We start from the raw sequence: 17,010 nt of genomic DNA on the forward strand, positions 1-17,010 counted from the left end.
TGTTTTCACAAGGTAGCATAAGACTTGCAAGAGTGCTTGGTGAATTTCCAGATCTTATTAAATATTTATAATTAATCCCTACCAAAGTAACATTTCACAATGTGTGTTCTAATTAAAGGGACACTGTCAGTTTGAATTTTTTTTTCTAATTTAACCCATCTAAAAACTTCAAAATTCTATTCAAATGTCATTTAGACTGTAGATCCTACACTTCTGCTTAAAAAAACAAACAAACAACAAAAAAAACCCATACACAACAAAAAACCAAACAAACTTAGATCCCCTATGAAATTTTATAAAGATCTTTCACATGATCATAAGCATCAAATGCTCTCAGGTTAACACCTCTTGCTCTGTTCTAGCAAGCACAGACTGCTTGGAGGTTTTTTGATGCGAGGTAAGTCTCTCCTTTGCTACTGCTCTCGCTATTCCATAACCCATTCTTAATTTTTAGAAAGCTTATTTCCAAAAGGTATAAATGCAGCAAGGAATGCAACCTGTTGCCGTGACAGAAATCTAACACTCAGGGTGGATAGTGGGATAGTGCGGGATTCATTCTTTCGATGTAGCTCATTCTTCCTTAACCTCAACTGCATCTTTATTCATATATATATATATATATAAAAATAATCAATCTAGGGACAGCAGAATCTTTTCTTTGAACAAGCTTTCTGAACTCATGTATCACGATTCTCCTTTTGCTAAATTGTATGTGAACAGCTTCCAAGAAAACCAGAGGTTGGAGGAAATAAGTGCAAACTGACACCATTATTCTAAGCTCTCCCCTACCTATTTCTCTAGAAGGCCATGACTTACAGTAAACCACCCCATTTTGGTTGTCCTATGGCCAAGAATTATAAAACTAGTAGGAAAATTATAATTTTGCAATTTGCTAGGTTTCAACTACACAAAATCCCTTTATTGAGAAATGCTGTTATTAAGAGCAGAGCATAGCAATGATAAGAACGTCTTCTCTAGACTGTATCTAGTTTCATTCATATGGCCTTTTAATTCCAAGAAATTTAACCTTAACATCAACTATCTGAAAACACCAAAGAGCAAAAAGTAATACTAAGTTTGTTCTTTTATTAGAAAAATAATGTTGCTACTACAGCTTATTTTAAAGATAACCAAATGTCATATATGACTGACTGTAAAAAGTACAGGAAATTGACATTTACAGGCTGTCCTTAAAAAAGTAAATTCAAAGGTCAATTTTCAATGTTTTAAAAAGTCACTACCCAAATCACTGGGTTAGACCAAAATAATAAGACCCCCAAGAAAATAACTTCCAAATACAAATGTATGGGCATGTCTAAGTATTTTCTTAACTGTGAAAAGACATTTAAAGCCAATTCCAAAATGTTTTAATTCTTCCTATCTTAGACATATTTTGTAAAACAACTGCATTAAAAGGTATCATTCTTCACTGAAGTCAGAGACTGCAATATACGATGTCCCAAGTACCTACAAATGTTCCAAGTATCAGATAGTAAATCCATGTTGGTGTTTTACCTTGATTTAGGCATGCAGCTCTGAAGCAAATCTCCAAATTTTCTGCATTTACTGTGCTTTAGTTTGCATCATGGAGCTGTCTTGGACCACTTGAACTGTTCCCTTTCAAATGAAACTAAATGGGAAGCTGAATTCCAGGACTTTGCCTACTGCACTCCATCTACTGAATGGGTCTGGAGTCCATAGGACCAGACTGAAAAAAAAGCCCTGGAGTAAATCTGCTGTGAACATCAGGTGCTCATTACCTTTTCACTCTACAAATCATTTGCCAGTTGTTACAGCAGGTAGAGCCATAATCTTTATTAGATGCTGACAGTCTAAATTCAGGTTTGCATCTAACGTTTGTAAGTGGCATAATCCTCTAAACAAATCAAACCCTCGAACAGAGCACTCCTAATGGTCTGCGATGGAATGGCTTTTGGCCAGGTGGGGGTGAGGGGGTTTTGTTTCATTTAATACAAACCCTGCTATGGGAAGTTTGCCTATAAAAGCTAGGAAAAGACTAACACACATGCACACACTCTTTTCCAGGACTAAAATCCCATTTTTGAGGCTGTTCATAGGTGACTTTGATAGACAAAGAAGAGACTAACATTATTTCCTTCTGTATAGCTTTCCGTGACGCACAGACACCTATATGGTTCCATAGCTGTGTCGCAGTTATCAGCGTGGCCATGGCAATTACACCTGAAAAAACAATAGGTAGTGGAAAAAATATTAAAACATGGAAACATCTGTTCAACAATATATAACGTGGTCACTAAGGCAATGTTGTGTATGACATAGTTCAGTTGTTTATTAAGAACAAATAAACACCCCAAAGAGAATGTTCTTAAGTACAGTAACCTACAAAAGACTACTTCATTCAACATATTTTTAAATATAAACAATTGCTTTTCCAAGAAAACAAAAACCCGTGTCTAGTAGAGCTATCGTTACCTTATAAAATATGTAATGAAAACTATATTTCAGTATATAACATTAATACATAAAATTTGATTAAAGACGTGACAATTATTCATCAATATTAAGTCTTACAGTGCAGGTATAGTTTTTCAAGAAATCTTAACTGTATCAAGCATAATTTTCCAGTTTAACCCATTTAGATTTTCTAGTTTAACCCATTTAGATCTCAGTTGAAATGTCCATTTCTTACTAAAATAAAATCTTTATAGAGTACTAGATAGTAGGCAATAACCAACCCACTCTACTTGAAGGGCTACTCTTCTGGAGTTATGTCATATCTTTGCAAACCAGCTGAAGTTATTTTACTGTTGCACAGTCATCAAGACTGTAGCTATTTTAGTAAAAGCATTACCATAGCACATCTAAATCAATAATCAAAACATATTGGTAGTGAAGAAAATGCTGAGGTAAATGTGACATCTAACAGGGTGCTTTCTCTCAAGATGAGAACTACCAGAATAATTTCAGGAATAACACTTATTAACAAAAATCTGCCCCATATGCTTCTTGGAAACTATTTCATTGCCAAATCTGCATATTATTTACAGGGCATAATTAGTCTTTTCACAAGGCAGCACACTTACATACAATACAGCTGTCAGTCACAGATAATGTAACACTAACACTTTTACTGACAGTTTTAAAAAGAAAACTACAGCTAAAACAAAGAATGAGCTCTGCATTAAGACTGTTAAAATTGCCATGTCTGGGAATCTATAATGAAACTTGGAAGAGTTACTGAAGTAAAGCACAAGCCGTGGTTTCAATCATAAGCCTTTGCTTAGAGGCATTGGTAATTCCAAGGAAAGGACTGCTTTTGACAGATTTGTGTAATAAGTCTAATTAATTTTAAAATAACATGTGAGCAAATGTTTAAAAAAAACAGTACACCAATCATTTCAAACTTGATGCACTGCTTCAGACCAAATTCCCTTCTCATTCATAAATGTAAAAGCAGAACAACTTCATTAAATTTTAGGCAGGTCATTATATACTTTGCACAGCTGTAATAGTCGGAGGCAGTGATAGGTGGGGAAAGAGTTCCATAATACCTACCTTCCACTGACTGTAACTTCATTAACTCCATAGTATCTATGCCTAAAATTTACCCAAGACTCATTAGTATGATACTGGCCACGGAGATGAATCCTCACTTGTGTAGCTTTTACAAATTCTTGGAGAGATGGTGTATTGTAAAAATCGTTGTAGCCAGGTCGGTGATTTGGTTCCGGGGTAAGAACGCTAAAAGTCAGATTACCACGGGAATACGGTGTAAAGCTGTTTAAATAAAGACAGACAAACAAAAATCAAAATATCACATATTTTACAGATTCTATCTCCTAATGTCTTTTTTCTCAGAGAGAGTCTCCACTTAACTGTACATCACTTTTTGGTGGTTTCTGGGGAAAATTCTTGTCAGTGGATTCTGAGTCACCAGAATTCAAACAGGGGGAAAGAAATGCCCTCTATATATCGGGTTTTCCCCAAACTGCCAAGCTCTTCTCCATACCCTAAGTTTCCAATTAGAAGTGTCTAGAGGGCAACTTCAACATACGAATAAAGTGTGACTGCTACAGCGTCACCTGCACTAAGTTTTCCAAAAGTTTAACACAATGACTTTGAGAAATATGAACCATGCTTAAACGACATAAGGAAACCATTCAGATAACTAATACAATAATTAACTTGCCCATATTGTTAATTACATACCTGCTAAACACACAAAAAGCCATACAGAAATATATTTTGAATTTTAGGGCCACTGGACTGTATGATCTCATTCAATGAGTGAGCACAGTCAGAAACATGCGTCACCTTACAGCGAATCAGGTACAGGAGAATTTAATGGAATGCAGTAGGACAAAGTAAACTGTATATTTAAGCCCATGGGGAAGGACACTCCTAAGAATTCAAGCAAAAGCTGAGCAAACAAGTATATATAAAATGCATGTTCACACCGTTTGGTATGAATCATCTCTCATGTTGCTATATTTACACGGCAGAAGTTAGCTATGAGTAGCACCTGCCTCCAGAAGAGGCAAGAATGCCTGCTTATTTGCACATCTACATGGGCTCCTTAAAAATAGCTATCCCACAGTATCACCTGGCACTTGACATACACATTCAAAAAATGTAATTCTCATCACTTCAAAATATCTCTGAGCTTTTGAAAGATGAGATTTGTAGTTAGACTAGGTCTGCTGACTCATACTCCTCTGTCTTCATGAAGAATCTCTGAATTTACTGTGCCCCTATCCAGGTCAGTGCTTCACAAAAATCCCAGTGGAATCTATCTGTAGGTTTCTCTGGGCGATACCGTCCTCTGTTCCCCTCTGCAGAAAGTCATATACAGCTGTAATGGAAATGTTAAGACGGGTATGAATAGCAGATGGATGACACCATCTTGGTACAGAAGCCCCAGAAGGAAGCAGAAAGACCGTAAGGCTGATGGTACCTAGATAAGCAGGTCATCAAGATCTTAGGGCATCTACACACAGCTTCTCAGGAAATGAGGAAAACAAAGGAGATCCTAAAGTAGGGGTTAGTCAAAATTCAGACTAAGCAAAGAATCAAGCCTCTATAAAAGACAGGGAGAAACTCCTAACTTACAGAGGGTGGCACTGGATGGCAAAACAAAAACCCTAATCACTTTCATCTCCTAAAGGACACAAAAGAGTCCATTCAGTACCAGCATGTGGTCACCAAGCCAAGAACCCTCAAGCCATGGTAAGGATTTCAAAGCCAAGGTCACTTTCCTCCCACATCAACCCAAGGAGTCCTGGCCAGACCACCAGGATACAAGCACACTAGTGTCTAAATCCTGGGCAGACAATCTGGACCTGTCTTGGCACTTACAAGTATCTGGGTATGACAGAGAGAGAAACCAGTTTTGTTTTAGAATAAAATTACCTTCCCCTCCTATAAAGGTCTCAGCAGGGACCTCTGCTACGCTGCTCACACAAGTTTGGAACATTGTTCTGACAGTAACTTCCCTTTGAGTACACGGAATACTCACCATTACAGGTTATATGTCTTATATTTTAAATAAAGCTTTCTGTACGATCAGCTGTACCCAAAATCGTTCATTCATATCACTTCCTATCATCATTTACATCATAAGCGAAGGGGAGAAACAGTGCTACATAAAAAACATTTATGGAAACACTGAACGCCTCAGTTCATTTTAGAAAATATACAAATACCTATTTCTCAGCTGAAAAGGGCATTATACCTCATTTGGGTTTTTTATCCAAAAATGTTTGGCTTGCTTAAGAGATTTCCCTTCTCCTTTACTCTCTGCTCCAAGGATCAGCAATAAAGCTCAAAGACTTTTGCTGAAAACTGGTGTAACTCAGATGACCTTATTCTCCTCTCCTTAGAATACTGAACTCCTGGAGAACAAAGATGCTGACACTTGAAAAGTCTTAGGAAGGTAGCAAAAGTGAAACAACAAAAAAAGCAAAATGCCTACAGCACCTGGTACTATATTTTCTCACTGGTTTCCAGCCAAGTACTAAACAATCCTAATACTGACTGGCATCTGAAATCAGGCAAGAGTTAGTGCATTTGAATATATGTAGTGGTACAGTTTTTAAAAAAATCTATATGTACATACGTGCACGTGTGTGTGAAATTATATTTATTAACTATATATTACGTATGTTATATGCTATATTTATGAAATGTATATTGTATATGTTATATACTTTTAAATTTGCACATGCTAATTATCTAGTAAAAAGGCTTGAAACATGTTTCTAAATGGTAATGATCCTTCTTGCCCCCCACCTCCAGTTTTATCTCTGTTCTTGCTTAGAAAAATTAGAACCCATTTCTTACATGTTTTGCACAATTAGGAGTAAGGCTGAATGACTGGCTTTCGTACTTAAGCTTTGGCCTCTCTTCCAGGCTTCAGAACAAGTTTTGCCCTTGGACATCAGAAGGTGTACTTTCACATTAACTAGATAGTTTAAAACAATCTGTTATATCAGTACCTTCACTCCAATCTTCATCTCAATGTTCTCTAATTCAGCTGACAATAGCCCCCCAAAACACAAGCACATAATAAAATTTCAAAAGTCTAGCTCAAAAATAACAGAGGAATCAATTGTGTCACATTTGTCAATGTCTGAAATTTGATAAAAGTGACAGATGGCCTTTAGGCAATCTTCAGTCGAAAGGTCAGATTTGGGATCTTTTATATACTCAGTAGCCCATAATAAATGGGTGTACCAAATTAAAAGATTCTATCTCATTGGGACATAGAAATGAATTCTGTCAGAATGTTACCTCTTCAAAGCATCTGTATTATGCAGATAATACCCACTCATACCTATGAAGTTGGAGACAGTTGACAGAGTCCGGTTTTTCCAGAGATCCATTGTTATCCATTCCAAAAATACTGCAATTTTTAGCAAAATACTGCCAGTCCTCCCAGTTTAGATCATCTCTTTTTTTCCTTTCAATTCTTATTGCTTCAGGATGTGGGCTAAAGAACTGCAGTATAATATAGAATACCTACAAGAAGGTAACAAATTTTCATAAAGTGATATTAACGACTAAGTTGTAAAACAATGAGAATATAAACTTTTTTCAATGTGACAATATAGTTTGCTTTACCACTCACAGACAGAAAAAGAATCAGTATTTCATTCCACATATTCCTAATTAAAACCAAATACAACCTTTTTTGTTAAACAAGCTCTTCAATCTCTCAGACGTTATTACAGAACAACTGAACTGTGGCATCAGAACTCCAATTTTTCTTGAAGACCATTTGAAAATACACCACAAAGTCAAGTCCATGACTTCTAAATTTTCTAATTTTATTTAGAAATCTAATTTTTAAATTTCTAAATATTGTTGTCTTCACACAGGATACCCACTCTGGCATATCTGTTTTAGATTACTGCCTGTTACAACAGCCAAGGCACATCAAAAGAGAATGACAAGAACCATAAAGCATTCTGTTGCCTTTTGCATTGTTTCATGCTAATAAAGGAAGTTTTGTTCCTGATCTTCTAAGGATAACATCTTAAAGCATAAGGTTTGAATCTCCTCAAAATTGTAATGAAACGTCTACAAAAATCTGTTCATAGTTTTGAATTAATAAATAGCAAATGTCATCTCATTACCTGATACTGTCCATTTTGTAAATCTATTGTGATTGAAACACCATGATCCAGACCTGCAGTGTTAGCAAACACAGATGAAATCCAGGTGGTCCCAATGTCATCATCATTGATGTAATACAGAGGATGGGCTTCTGCATCCAGCCTCAGCACTCTGTCATTAGTGGTATCATCTGCACCATTAGGGATGCAATACCTCTGTATCAATGGGTGTACCCGGGGATGACTTCCAGGACAGCGGCACTCGGATTGGGTATGCAGGTGAGGGAAGTTTCCAGAGAATACTTCCAAAATGTCTCTGTCAAAGCATATAAAAAAATAATTACATACATAATAAAAAAAGGACAAGTGCCACTTCGTGCCTCCAGGCTCACAGATTAAACAAAAGTCATCTTAGATTACAGCAGAAGCCCTAAAAGGCCTGGTTGCATCTCACATAAATGGGGCCATCAGCTAAGAATCAGGCCACCCAGGGTCCCTAGGTAATTAAGCAGCAGGCACCTTCAGAAGATGTCTGTGAAGAAGCACTCTGGAGTTGCTTTCATTCCTCCACAGACATGTATGAAGCCAAGGGAAATGAGCTCTTTGTTGGGATGCCTAAAGCTGAATAGGATGAGACCAGCCCTAGATGAAAGGAGAAAAACTCGTAATGTAATAAAACTGCATAACATCTGACTCCAGTCAGTGATCCGGACACTGTTCTCAGGCATACCACAGCATTGGTATATTGCCTGTAAATACAGATGAGTTGAAAGTTTACATTCAATCCTCCAAGACGACCAGCTTAAGCAATATGACACTGTACTTTAAAAAAAAACTAGATAGAAATACTTTCATTTTTAACTAACACAAATTCCCAGGTTTTTAGCTGCCCCAGTCTGTGATCACTCTAGTTGCTTCTTACAGCTCATGTCAAAGCCAGAGTCACTTTAATTCCCTCTGACATCAGCAACTGAAATAGATAACATAGATAGGTAGGCAGACAAGCAGATAGATATATGAATGACATGGGCAGGTTCCATAAACCTTTATCTGCTCATCCCTGGTGTAAAAGTAGGATTTTGTGAGCCTAGAAGACACTGAATTTTTAAATTAAAAAAAAAACAAAAACAACCTTACTTTTCCCATTTTTCTACTTTATCATGAAGAAAATTTTTGTATACTTATTAAGCAAATACTTGCTAGATGCCACAAAAAAATTCCACAGAATTCGAAGTTACAAGACCTTTTATACAGCCATAGAATTAAATTAGCTGATATGCAGGCAAGACTTCCCTTTGCAGTTTATCCCAGACAAACATTTTGGACCAAGTTATTTGTGGATATAAAACTACATCTCGAAAGACATCATTAAGTTACAACATTTTGTAAAATACCACATTTTTCAATTTTTAAACTTTATTCATTTCACTGGCTTAAACTGCGGTTCAAAGGATTTGACAAGCATTGCTCTGAAAGAATACAACCAACACGATTTTCATGTAACTTGGAATTCAGGTTCAGATTAATACTTCGAATTCACAGGAGCTCAGTTCAGCATAATGTCCTGCAGACGACTGAGCTCCTAGGAAACTGCTCTACATCTTATTGAAAGACTATCATTAAGTAGCCTTAAGGTCTGCAGTCACGAGTGTCATTGCGTGTAGCCTGCCCAGAAGCACCGTGCAGACAAATAGGACCTGACTACTTCTGGCCAGCTTGAATTGACTAGATTAATCCAGCATGAGCTGGATAACAACGGTAACATTTCTTTGTAATGCGCTAGGAAGGGAGGCTGGAGGGCAACAGAAATTGCAGTGGCAACTGTAATTTGGCTTCAGGAATGGAGGAAGTCAAAGCAATTGCCCAGGGCTATGTGGGCTGAGCTAGCGAAGTCATTGGCAGCTCATGGTGACAATCTAATATAGAAAGCAATGAACAGGGTAGGGGTGTGTGCGTGGGATGGGGGGAGCATCAAGAATACCTGACATGGACATCTGATACCTTGGGGAAGCTGCAACAAGAAAGGAACTGCTAAACACCACAGCCGAGCTTGCAGCCACAAAGCCAGCACGGTGACCAGTTGGAATGCCTGTCCTCTTCATTTTGACCACTGGTATTTGAGTAGTCTGCACAGGACCGGCCCACTGTGCTCCCTTCCTCACTCTACAGTTTACACAGAGATCTGGGAAAGCTTTGCAAGTCTCATCCAGCAGAACTAAGCTTATCAGCACACACTATTATGTCAGAATTATGATGAATTGATAACACCTAGACAGTTTATAAGCACTGAAATCTAGCAACTGGATCTACTCTGTGCAAGGACACCAAGTCAGGTTGTAACAAACAGTAACAAGGAAAGTGTGCATTTACCACCTGAATTTAAGCAACAGTTCAAAAGCAAAACACACTAAGTTGTTGAATTTATTTTAACTCGGGATTTTTTAGATTAAAAGTCATCTCTGAAATGAGGTTCGGTAAACTATATTATCATAAGCAATCATCTAAAGGAGACATCTGAAAAGCATCATACTTTGGGAAATAAGCATATTGTTACCTATACTTTCTTACTACACATTTTTGTACAAAAATAAAGGTTCTTTACCTGTTTGTAAGTGCCACTGGGTAATATCGAAAATCCTGCATTCTTCCGACAAATTGCTCTAAACCTAAGAAAATATGCTATAAATAAGTAATTTATTGAGTAAAGGCAGCTTTGCACTGCATGACAGCACCTTTAATTCAGCACTCTGAAATCTCTCTTGCACAATTACCCCTCCTGAATGAAACCATTTTGGATCTGGACAAAACTATAGAGGGCAGTGACTTAATTTTTTTGATAAAAAAGAATGATTTATAATAACTTTATAAGAACATTTTGTACCTATCTCTTTTTCTGATTAGAGAGGTGGCACAAAGATCGGCTCATTAGACAGAAGTAATGAGCCAGTCTATGTGCCACCTCTAATTAGAGAAGAGATACAGTAGGTACAACTGTACCTATCAATTTATACAATAAAGATAAAAAGCATTTTTAAAATAGCCCTTTCCTTTATATGTTTATTAGTTATCCAGTATTCAGAATCAAGATGATCACAACAAAACACATTTCCAAATACAAGCTTTAAGAAATAGGGCACAGAACGACTTTCTTGCCCAAGAGGACAATAAAGTTAAGTGACATGTAGTTATATTTAGGAGTTAGCTTCAAGTTGTGCATGTTCCTGAAGAGTAGTCAGTGTTCTTACATATGCAGAGCCAAGAAACTGTGGAGAGCAACAAAACATCCCCCAGCTGTTCTGCAATGATTACATCACAATTTTCGAGTACATCGAAAATTCTAGATGCAGATGAAGAGTAACACTATCAGGCATTACTAGAAGCTGAGGGATTCTCATTCTGCTAGTGGTTTACATGAGTATTAATAGAACTGAAGAACTTGAACAGCCAGAAATCTTCAGCTCTATTGCTGACTCTGTAGAGGAGTGTAGTCTAGTGGCCATGCCTAATCCCATTCTGAAATAGTTTCATCTATTTATTCAGAAAAACTATGATTGTAAATTAATGGAATGTGTCACTTTACATGCCTACATCTTTTGGAATGTAGGAAAGCCTACTTATATGCAGTAGCACACAGAATAAGTTATGATCCTACAGGGTCATCTGCCAAACATCTATCTTTCCGCCAGTCTTTCGAGAAAGCTAATTGTACAATAGGAATTTTTTCCTGCAGGAAGATAATGCATCTCAATATATAGATAACTTGAAATGATTCACATGTGATTTTCAACCGCATCATGCACATCTTATTTTGAATATTTCACTGTGTTCTACTAAAATACTACAAAATTTACCTGTGAAGCTTTGTCCGATTTGCAGTGTACCATCAGTATCAGCAATTGTTCCCACAAGAATCCTTGAATCAAAAGGTGTGTTATCATCTTCCCAGCCATTCAAGAAGAAACTAATTCTGCTGTGATGCACCTATAGAATCAATGTAAAGGGGCAAACACATGCTTCATTATGCAACCACTTTGATTTCTCTACATGCTGCATCTATCACTGATTAACCATTAACATTACTTCAACTTATTTGCTGTATGTCTTTATTTCCAATGCCTACTGAAAGTAGTTACCTCTTTTCTGTCCATCCATTAGCAATCCCATTAATAAGATCATCACTCAGATGCACAGAGTATGACACTTCCACAGTGGTTAAATCAAAGAAGAAAATACAGTACAGTGGTCTGGAGGGGAGAGGGAAGAGAGGAAAAGGAGAAGGGTGGGTCTGGTTCACAAGGTAGGAGGCTGGTTACAGCTATATCACCACTTCAGGCCACGGGCACATGTTAGAGCTGTCAGAGCTCTTCTCGTACATCTCAGTTCAAACAGGCCTCGAGGGGCTACATACCATACTCAGGATAACCAAACGCAGCACATTTCAGCCAGGCCTCTAACACCCCTCCAAAATGCCTCCCTAACCCCAGCATGTTTCTTTCTACAAGGGCTGAAGGGAACAGTAAAGGACCTGGCTACATCTGCTTTACACCCAGTGGGTAATTCCCTTACATCAAGGGAACCCTTGGCTAGGGATACACACTCAGCCAGCACCCCAGGGTACAGTTTTCTGCAAACATTCCCTTCCCTGCCAATTCATTTTAAATTTGAGCTAACATTCAGAGAAATACTTTATGGCATTCTCCCAGCTCCACAAAGTCACAAGATGCTGAGCTTTTACAAAGTACTTTTTTGCATTAATAATCTTCATGTTTACATAAAATTAGAAAAAGTTTAATGATAGGGGAGTGCCTTTCAGCCTTACATTTAACAAAATTCAATACTCTCATTTAAAAAAAAAAATACAGGCACATAAAAATGAAAACTGGAGGCATCATGGCTACAGTCAGCTTCCTACTAGTGAAGCTAATTATAGAAACTAAGTTCAACTCATCCACAACTTTTGAATTCTTTGAATTTAACAAATTGTTTACCCAATGAACTTAATCCAATTTATTTCAGAAAGTGATTTATTTGCAAAACTGAAACTACTCGATTTCTAGCAATATTTAGCTTGCATAAGGCTTATTTCACATGAGAGCTTGGCAGCTCTCAGATTCTGAAACTGTTTTGTTGTTACTAATTTACAGTGTTATTTTCATTTTGCAGATATGGATGCTTGGTGAATCGTGTCTACAGAGGGCAAATAAACCTAGAGCGCTTTAGCCTGTCTTGATACCCACGCTAATCAAAACAAAATAAACCTGGAATAATTGCTTTCATAAGAACAATATATATGTGAGGACAAACCAAAGGTTTACAAGCCAGAATAATTTGTTGCGAAGAGGAAAGCCAGAACCTGAAAAAGTACCAGTTTGAAAACCACAACATAAGCACTCACAATGCTATTCCACCAATAAAATCTTTCAAATTTCAGACCAAGATAAAGAGACACAATTATCTATAAATCTGAGCTCAGATGATCAGCATCAGTGCCTCAGGCGAAATGAGTCTAACAGCATTTTAAGTAACAAAAATAGGAAATGAGATGGGGGGGGGGGGGGGGGGTTTAATTGGGGGGGGCTGTTCTTTTTTTTTTTATTTAGGCTTCATGCAAAATTGTACAGATGAATTTTTCTCCTTAAACTGCACTTTAAAATATACATGCATGCTGAGCTTCGTTGCCATTTCCAGATTCAGTCAATATTTCCGAAATTTAGACAGGAATATTTATTGCCCTTCCACTGATGGAAATTTGAAGGCTATTATCATAATTACTAAGCCTTGAGATTTGTTCAAAAAGTTATTGCATATGAGTTTCACCGCTCAAAATACATCTCTCCATTTTAAATTATCTTTTGTGTTGACACATCAATGACCTAAATACAACAGTTTTTTATTTAATTTTAATTCAAAGCCCTCTAAACATCTGATGCCCTATTTGCAAGAGCCTAAGTATACGCATATATGGTGGCTACATTGCATTTTTTTTCTGCATCACATTTTTTACAGCCTGTTACTGTCATTTGGTGTTTGACTGTTATCATCATAAAAGATACAGGCTTTTCTACTTTGTTATTTGTAGCATTATCTCATGTTTTACAACATCTTTGCACAACATGCCCGCACATGAAATATAACTAGTGAAAAGTTCTCAGTGGTATTAATGCATAAAAAAGAATGTGGTTCCATCTCTACTGTCTTTACCCAGCCAAAAGCTGATGAACAGCCAATTTTCCTTTATCACATTAGCACAGCCATGAGGGAAACACATTTGTTCTAGTCAGCTACACTAAAGATACTATTACCAATCTAACATATACATGTTTTATATCAGCAGTATTCTCAGAGTATGAGGGAGCCAACAATATATTAACACTAGCATGACAGTTTATTTAAGAAAAGAAAATTGTCTCTGTAGAGGGACAGAAGTTAGAAATGTATGGCTAAAGCTCAGTGTCACTGGTCTAATAAAGGTAATAATTCTTGAGCTTTCTTTATAGCAGGTAACACTCCTGTGGCAGCTCTGTCATATCATTCAAATAAAAATGTTGTCTTTTACAAGTTTAAGAGTACCTTTATTTTTAGTCAGATATGAAGCATGTTTCTGCTTTCCCGTTTTCATTGTAAAACATTCGTAAGTGGAATTCAGGACCAGGCACACTCACCCCCATCACCTCCTTGCAAACTTCCAGGCTCAGGCGCAGCTTCTATAGGATCCCAATTCTGCCCCCCACCCAGTGGTAAGTGGAGTGCTCACCGTCATGCACCCACTACCAAAATCAGCGGGACTACTTACGACTTAAGAGCAACAGAATTGGGCCTTAAGCAACCAGGTATTTTGACTTGTTGAAAATAGGGGACTAATGACAATTTTAAATCTCCCTCCCCCCTCCCCCCCCCCCAACCTCTTTGTATTAAATAGGATTTAGAATAGTTGGGTTTAATATAGCACATCCCCAAGGTAGCCCTAAGCACTTTACAATGCTGAATTGGATATCAGTAGTGCAGTGACTGTGTAAGGCAAAGGCAGCAGTCATTATACGTTTGGCAGTAGCTCAATGTAATGATCCCCCTGCTGGTTATTAAAGGGGGTATGGATATCTGACACGGGAGGAAAATGTAGAAGGGAAACCATGTGTGGTATAAAAAAAAAAAAAATCCCACTGTGGGAGGAGAGGAATGTCTCAAAGTTTGGTGTCAGTTTAGGCTAAGCTAAATAAGAAGGAAGGCTGGCACCGAATCAGCTGTTTGATGTGGTTATTCGGGGTCTCCTGACCGTTAGCATTATGTCGCGTACAATACCACAGAAATGAAAGATGAATTTCACTCCTGACTAGGACAACAGGATTATTCCCCTGTTGTCTTTATTAATAACGTTCAATAGGAATTTCCCCAAGAGAGTAACAGGAGATGGGTAGGAAAGGCTGGCTTCACGGTTGCACAGAGCACACGACCAGAAGCCTGGGACATCAGCGCTCTAATCCCAGCTCTGAAACCATCTCTCCCTCCCATGCTTCCCCATCTGTCAGATACTTAGCAAATCACCTCACAGGGAGGTGGCAAGGATTAGTTACTAAGATAAATTCACTCTGCAACTACATTAGCTTCTGCCAGTGCAGAGCCTAATACCAATTCCATTCCAAGCAATGGAAAACCCATTTGATGGTGAACTGAGATGGCGAAAGATATCCATAATCTTTCCTCTAATAGCATTCCTGTTATGATCCAGAAGAGTTTCAAAGATGAGAGGTGCTGGGCCAATGAGCTGGTAGGCAAGTTCCTTCAGTGCATCCCAAATGAAGCTCTTGTGGCCCTGCGTCACAAGCAAACTGCCATCAGAGCCAGCAATACCAAATCCAATCACTTTCTTCCTAGGAAAAATTCCCTGCCCTATGGGTCACTGTAGGGCAGAACGAAGGAGCATGCACTGAAGCACAAAAAGCACAAGCTGCTGGTTATAAAATGAGATAGGGACAGAAAAGACATTACAACTGTTTATTTTCTCACCTAAAGATCTGTGCTACTCAGACCCTACTCATGAAAATGTAACAATGAAATTTAATACTAATTTTGCCACTTGGCTTGAATCAGGCAGAGCTGTCATGTAAACAAAAGCCAGTACTTTCATGTATTAACTGCTAACAGAAACTTCCCCTATATTACAGTAGCCTGCGTGGCAAAAAAAAAAAAAAAAAAGAAAAAGAAAAAAAAAAGAATATCACAACCAAATACTGCCTTTCAGAGCACTGTGACAAAGGGACTAACTGTGGCACAAAGCAGAAGCACAGCAGCACACAGGAGCATGGTAAGCATGTATAGTACTGCTCCTGAATACTCTTTGAACCTCAAACCACCAACAGCTCAGACACTTAATCAGCCAGATGTAGTTTCTGTATATTTAGTAGCTTTCTGTGGATTTCTTTTGCATGATTTTGTATAGCTGCTGCTTGAATGCAAAAATGTATTTCTCCCAAAGGCACCCACCATACAGATTGATTCAAAAATACCATAGTTTTTTTCTTTTCTCTCTATTTTCTAATAGCCTTGAACTGTAGTGTTATCTATAGTTATAACATATAATGGTATAATAAATTTATAAATAAATAACTAGTATAACAGCTATAAATAGTATAACAGGTATAATAAAAATATTTAGGTTTTCAGTAAAAATTACCTATATGCTTTCCAAAAAAAGCTTAATATTCCTCTTCATTAACAGAGAGACAGAACACATTTTGCGTATCAAGTAGAAGACACAGTTATATTGATTCCCCTTTTTTAAGCTACAGTGGCACTTTCCAAGCCAAAGCAATTTGAAGGAATTCTGAGACCCTGCTCTATAAAGTTTAGGCTTTGAGGTAATAACACATCACAACATACATGCATGATATGTTAATAATTATTATTAATGGCACATTTAGGCAACATACACTTTTTCTTCACAAACATTAATCATCCTGTTATCAAAATGTCCTGTTACATACATATAAAGGCAACTGAGACAATTTTAGTCTCTTCCACTTAGAACTGAATTACATCATTTCAGCCAAGATAGAAGAAGTTAATTCTCCAGTGCATGCTATGATCTTTTTGCATCAGTAAGAATTTTGCATGAAAAATAAGTCCTAAGATTAACACTACCCACATACCTTGTGCAAAATTATTTTTAATAAATAGGAAGGAGAAACATGAAAAGAATCCTTTATGTTCCATTAAAAGTAATAAAGAATACCCAAATATATCATAGCAGAACTCAAGATCACTTACCAGAGAACAAAACTCCTCTGCACTAAATGACATACAACCAACAGATGTGGTGGTCTCTTCCCCAAATGTGTTAGAATTCATATTTGAAAGATATACCTTTTTTTTACCAAGTACAATCTTCCCCTTTAGGTTATCTTTCCTATCCCAATAT

The 17,010-nt window shown here is 37.4% G+C and overlaps 1 protein-coding gene across 1 annotated transcript in view; it reads right to left on the bottom strand.

Moving 5' to 3' along the window:
• Positions 1 to 17,010, bottom strand: part of USH2A (usherin) — a 390,454-nt gene that overhangs the window by 343,878 nt on the left and 29,566 nt on the right. The window contains 6 exon segments of the mRNA XM_027788579.2: positions 2,109 to 2,202; positions 3,538 to 3,759; positions 6,815 to 6,999; positions 7,617 to 7,911; positions 10,198 to 10,261; positions 11,447 to 11,576. Of these exon segments, the coding sequence (XP_027644380.2) occupies positions 2,109 to 2,202; positions 3,538 to 3,759; positions 6,815 to 6,999; positions 7,617 to 7,911; positions 10,198 to 10,261; positions 11,447 to 11,576 (990 nt within the window).

This window comes from Falco peregrinus, chromosome 11 (genome assembly GCF_023634155.1).
Source record: "Falco peregrinus isolate bFalPer1 chromosome 11, bFalPer1.pri, whole genome shotgun sequence".
Lineage (NCBI taxonomy): Eukaryota > Metazoa > Chordata > Aves > Falconiformes > Falconidae > Falco > Falco peregrinus.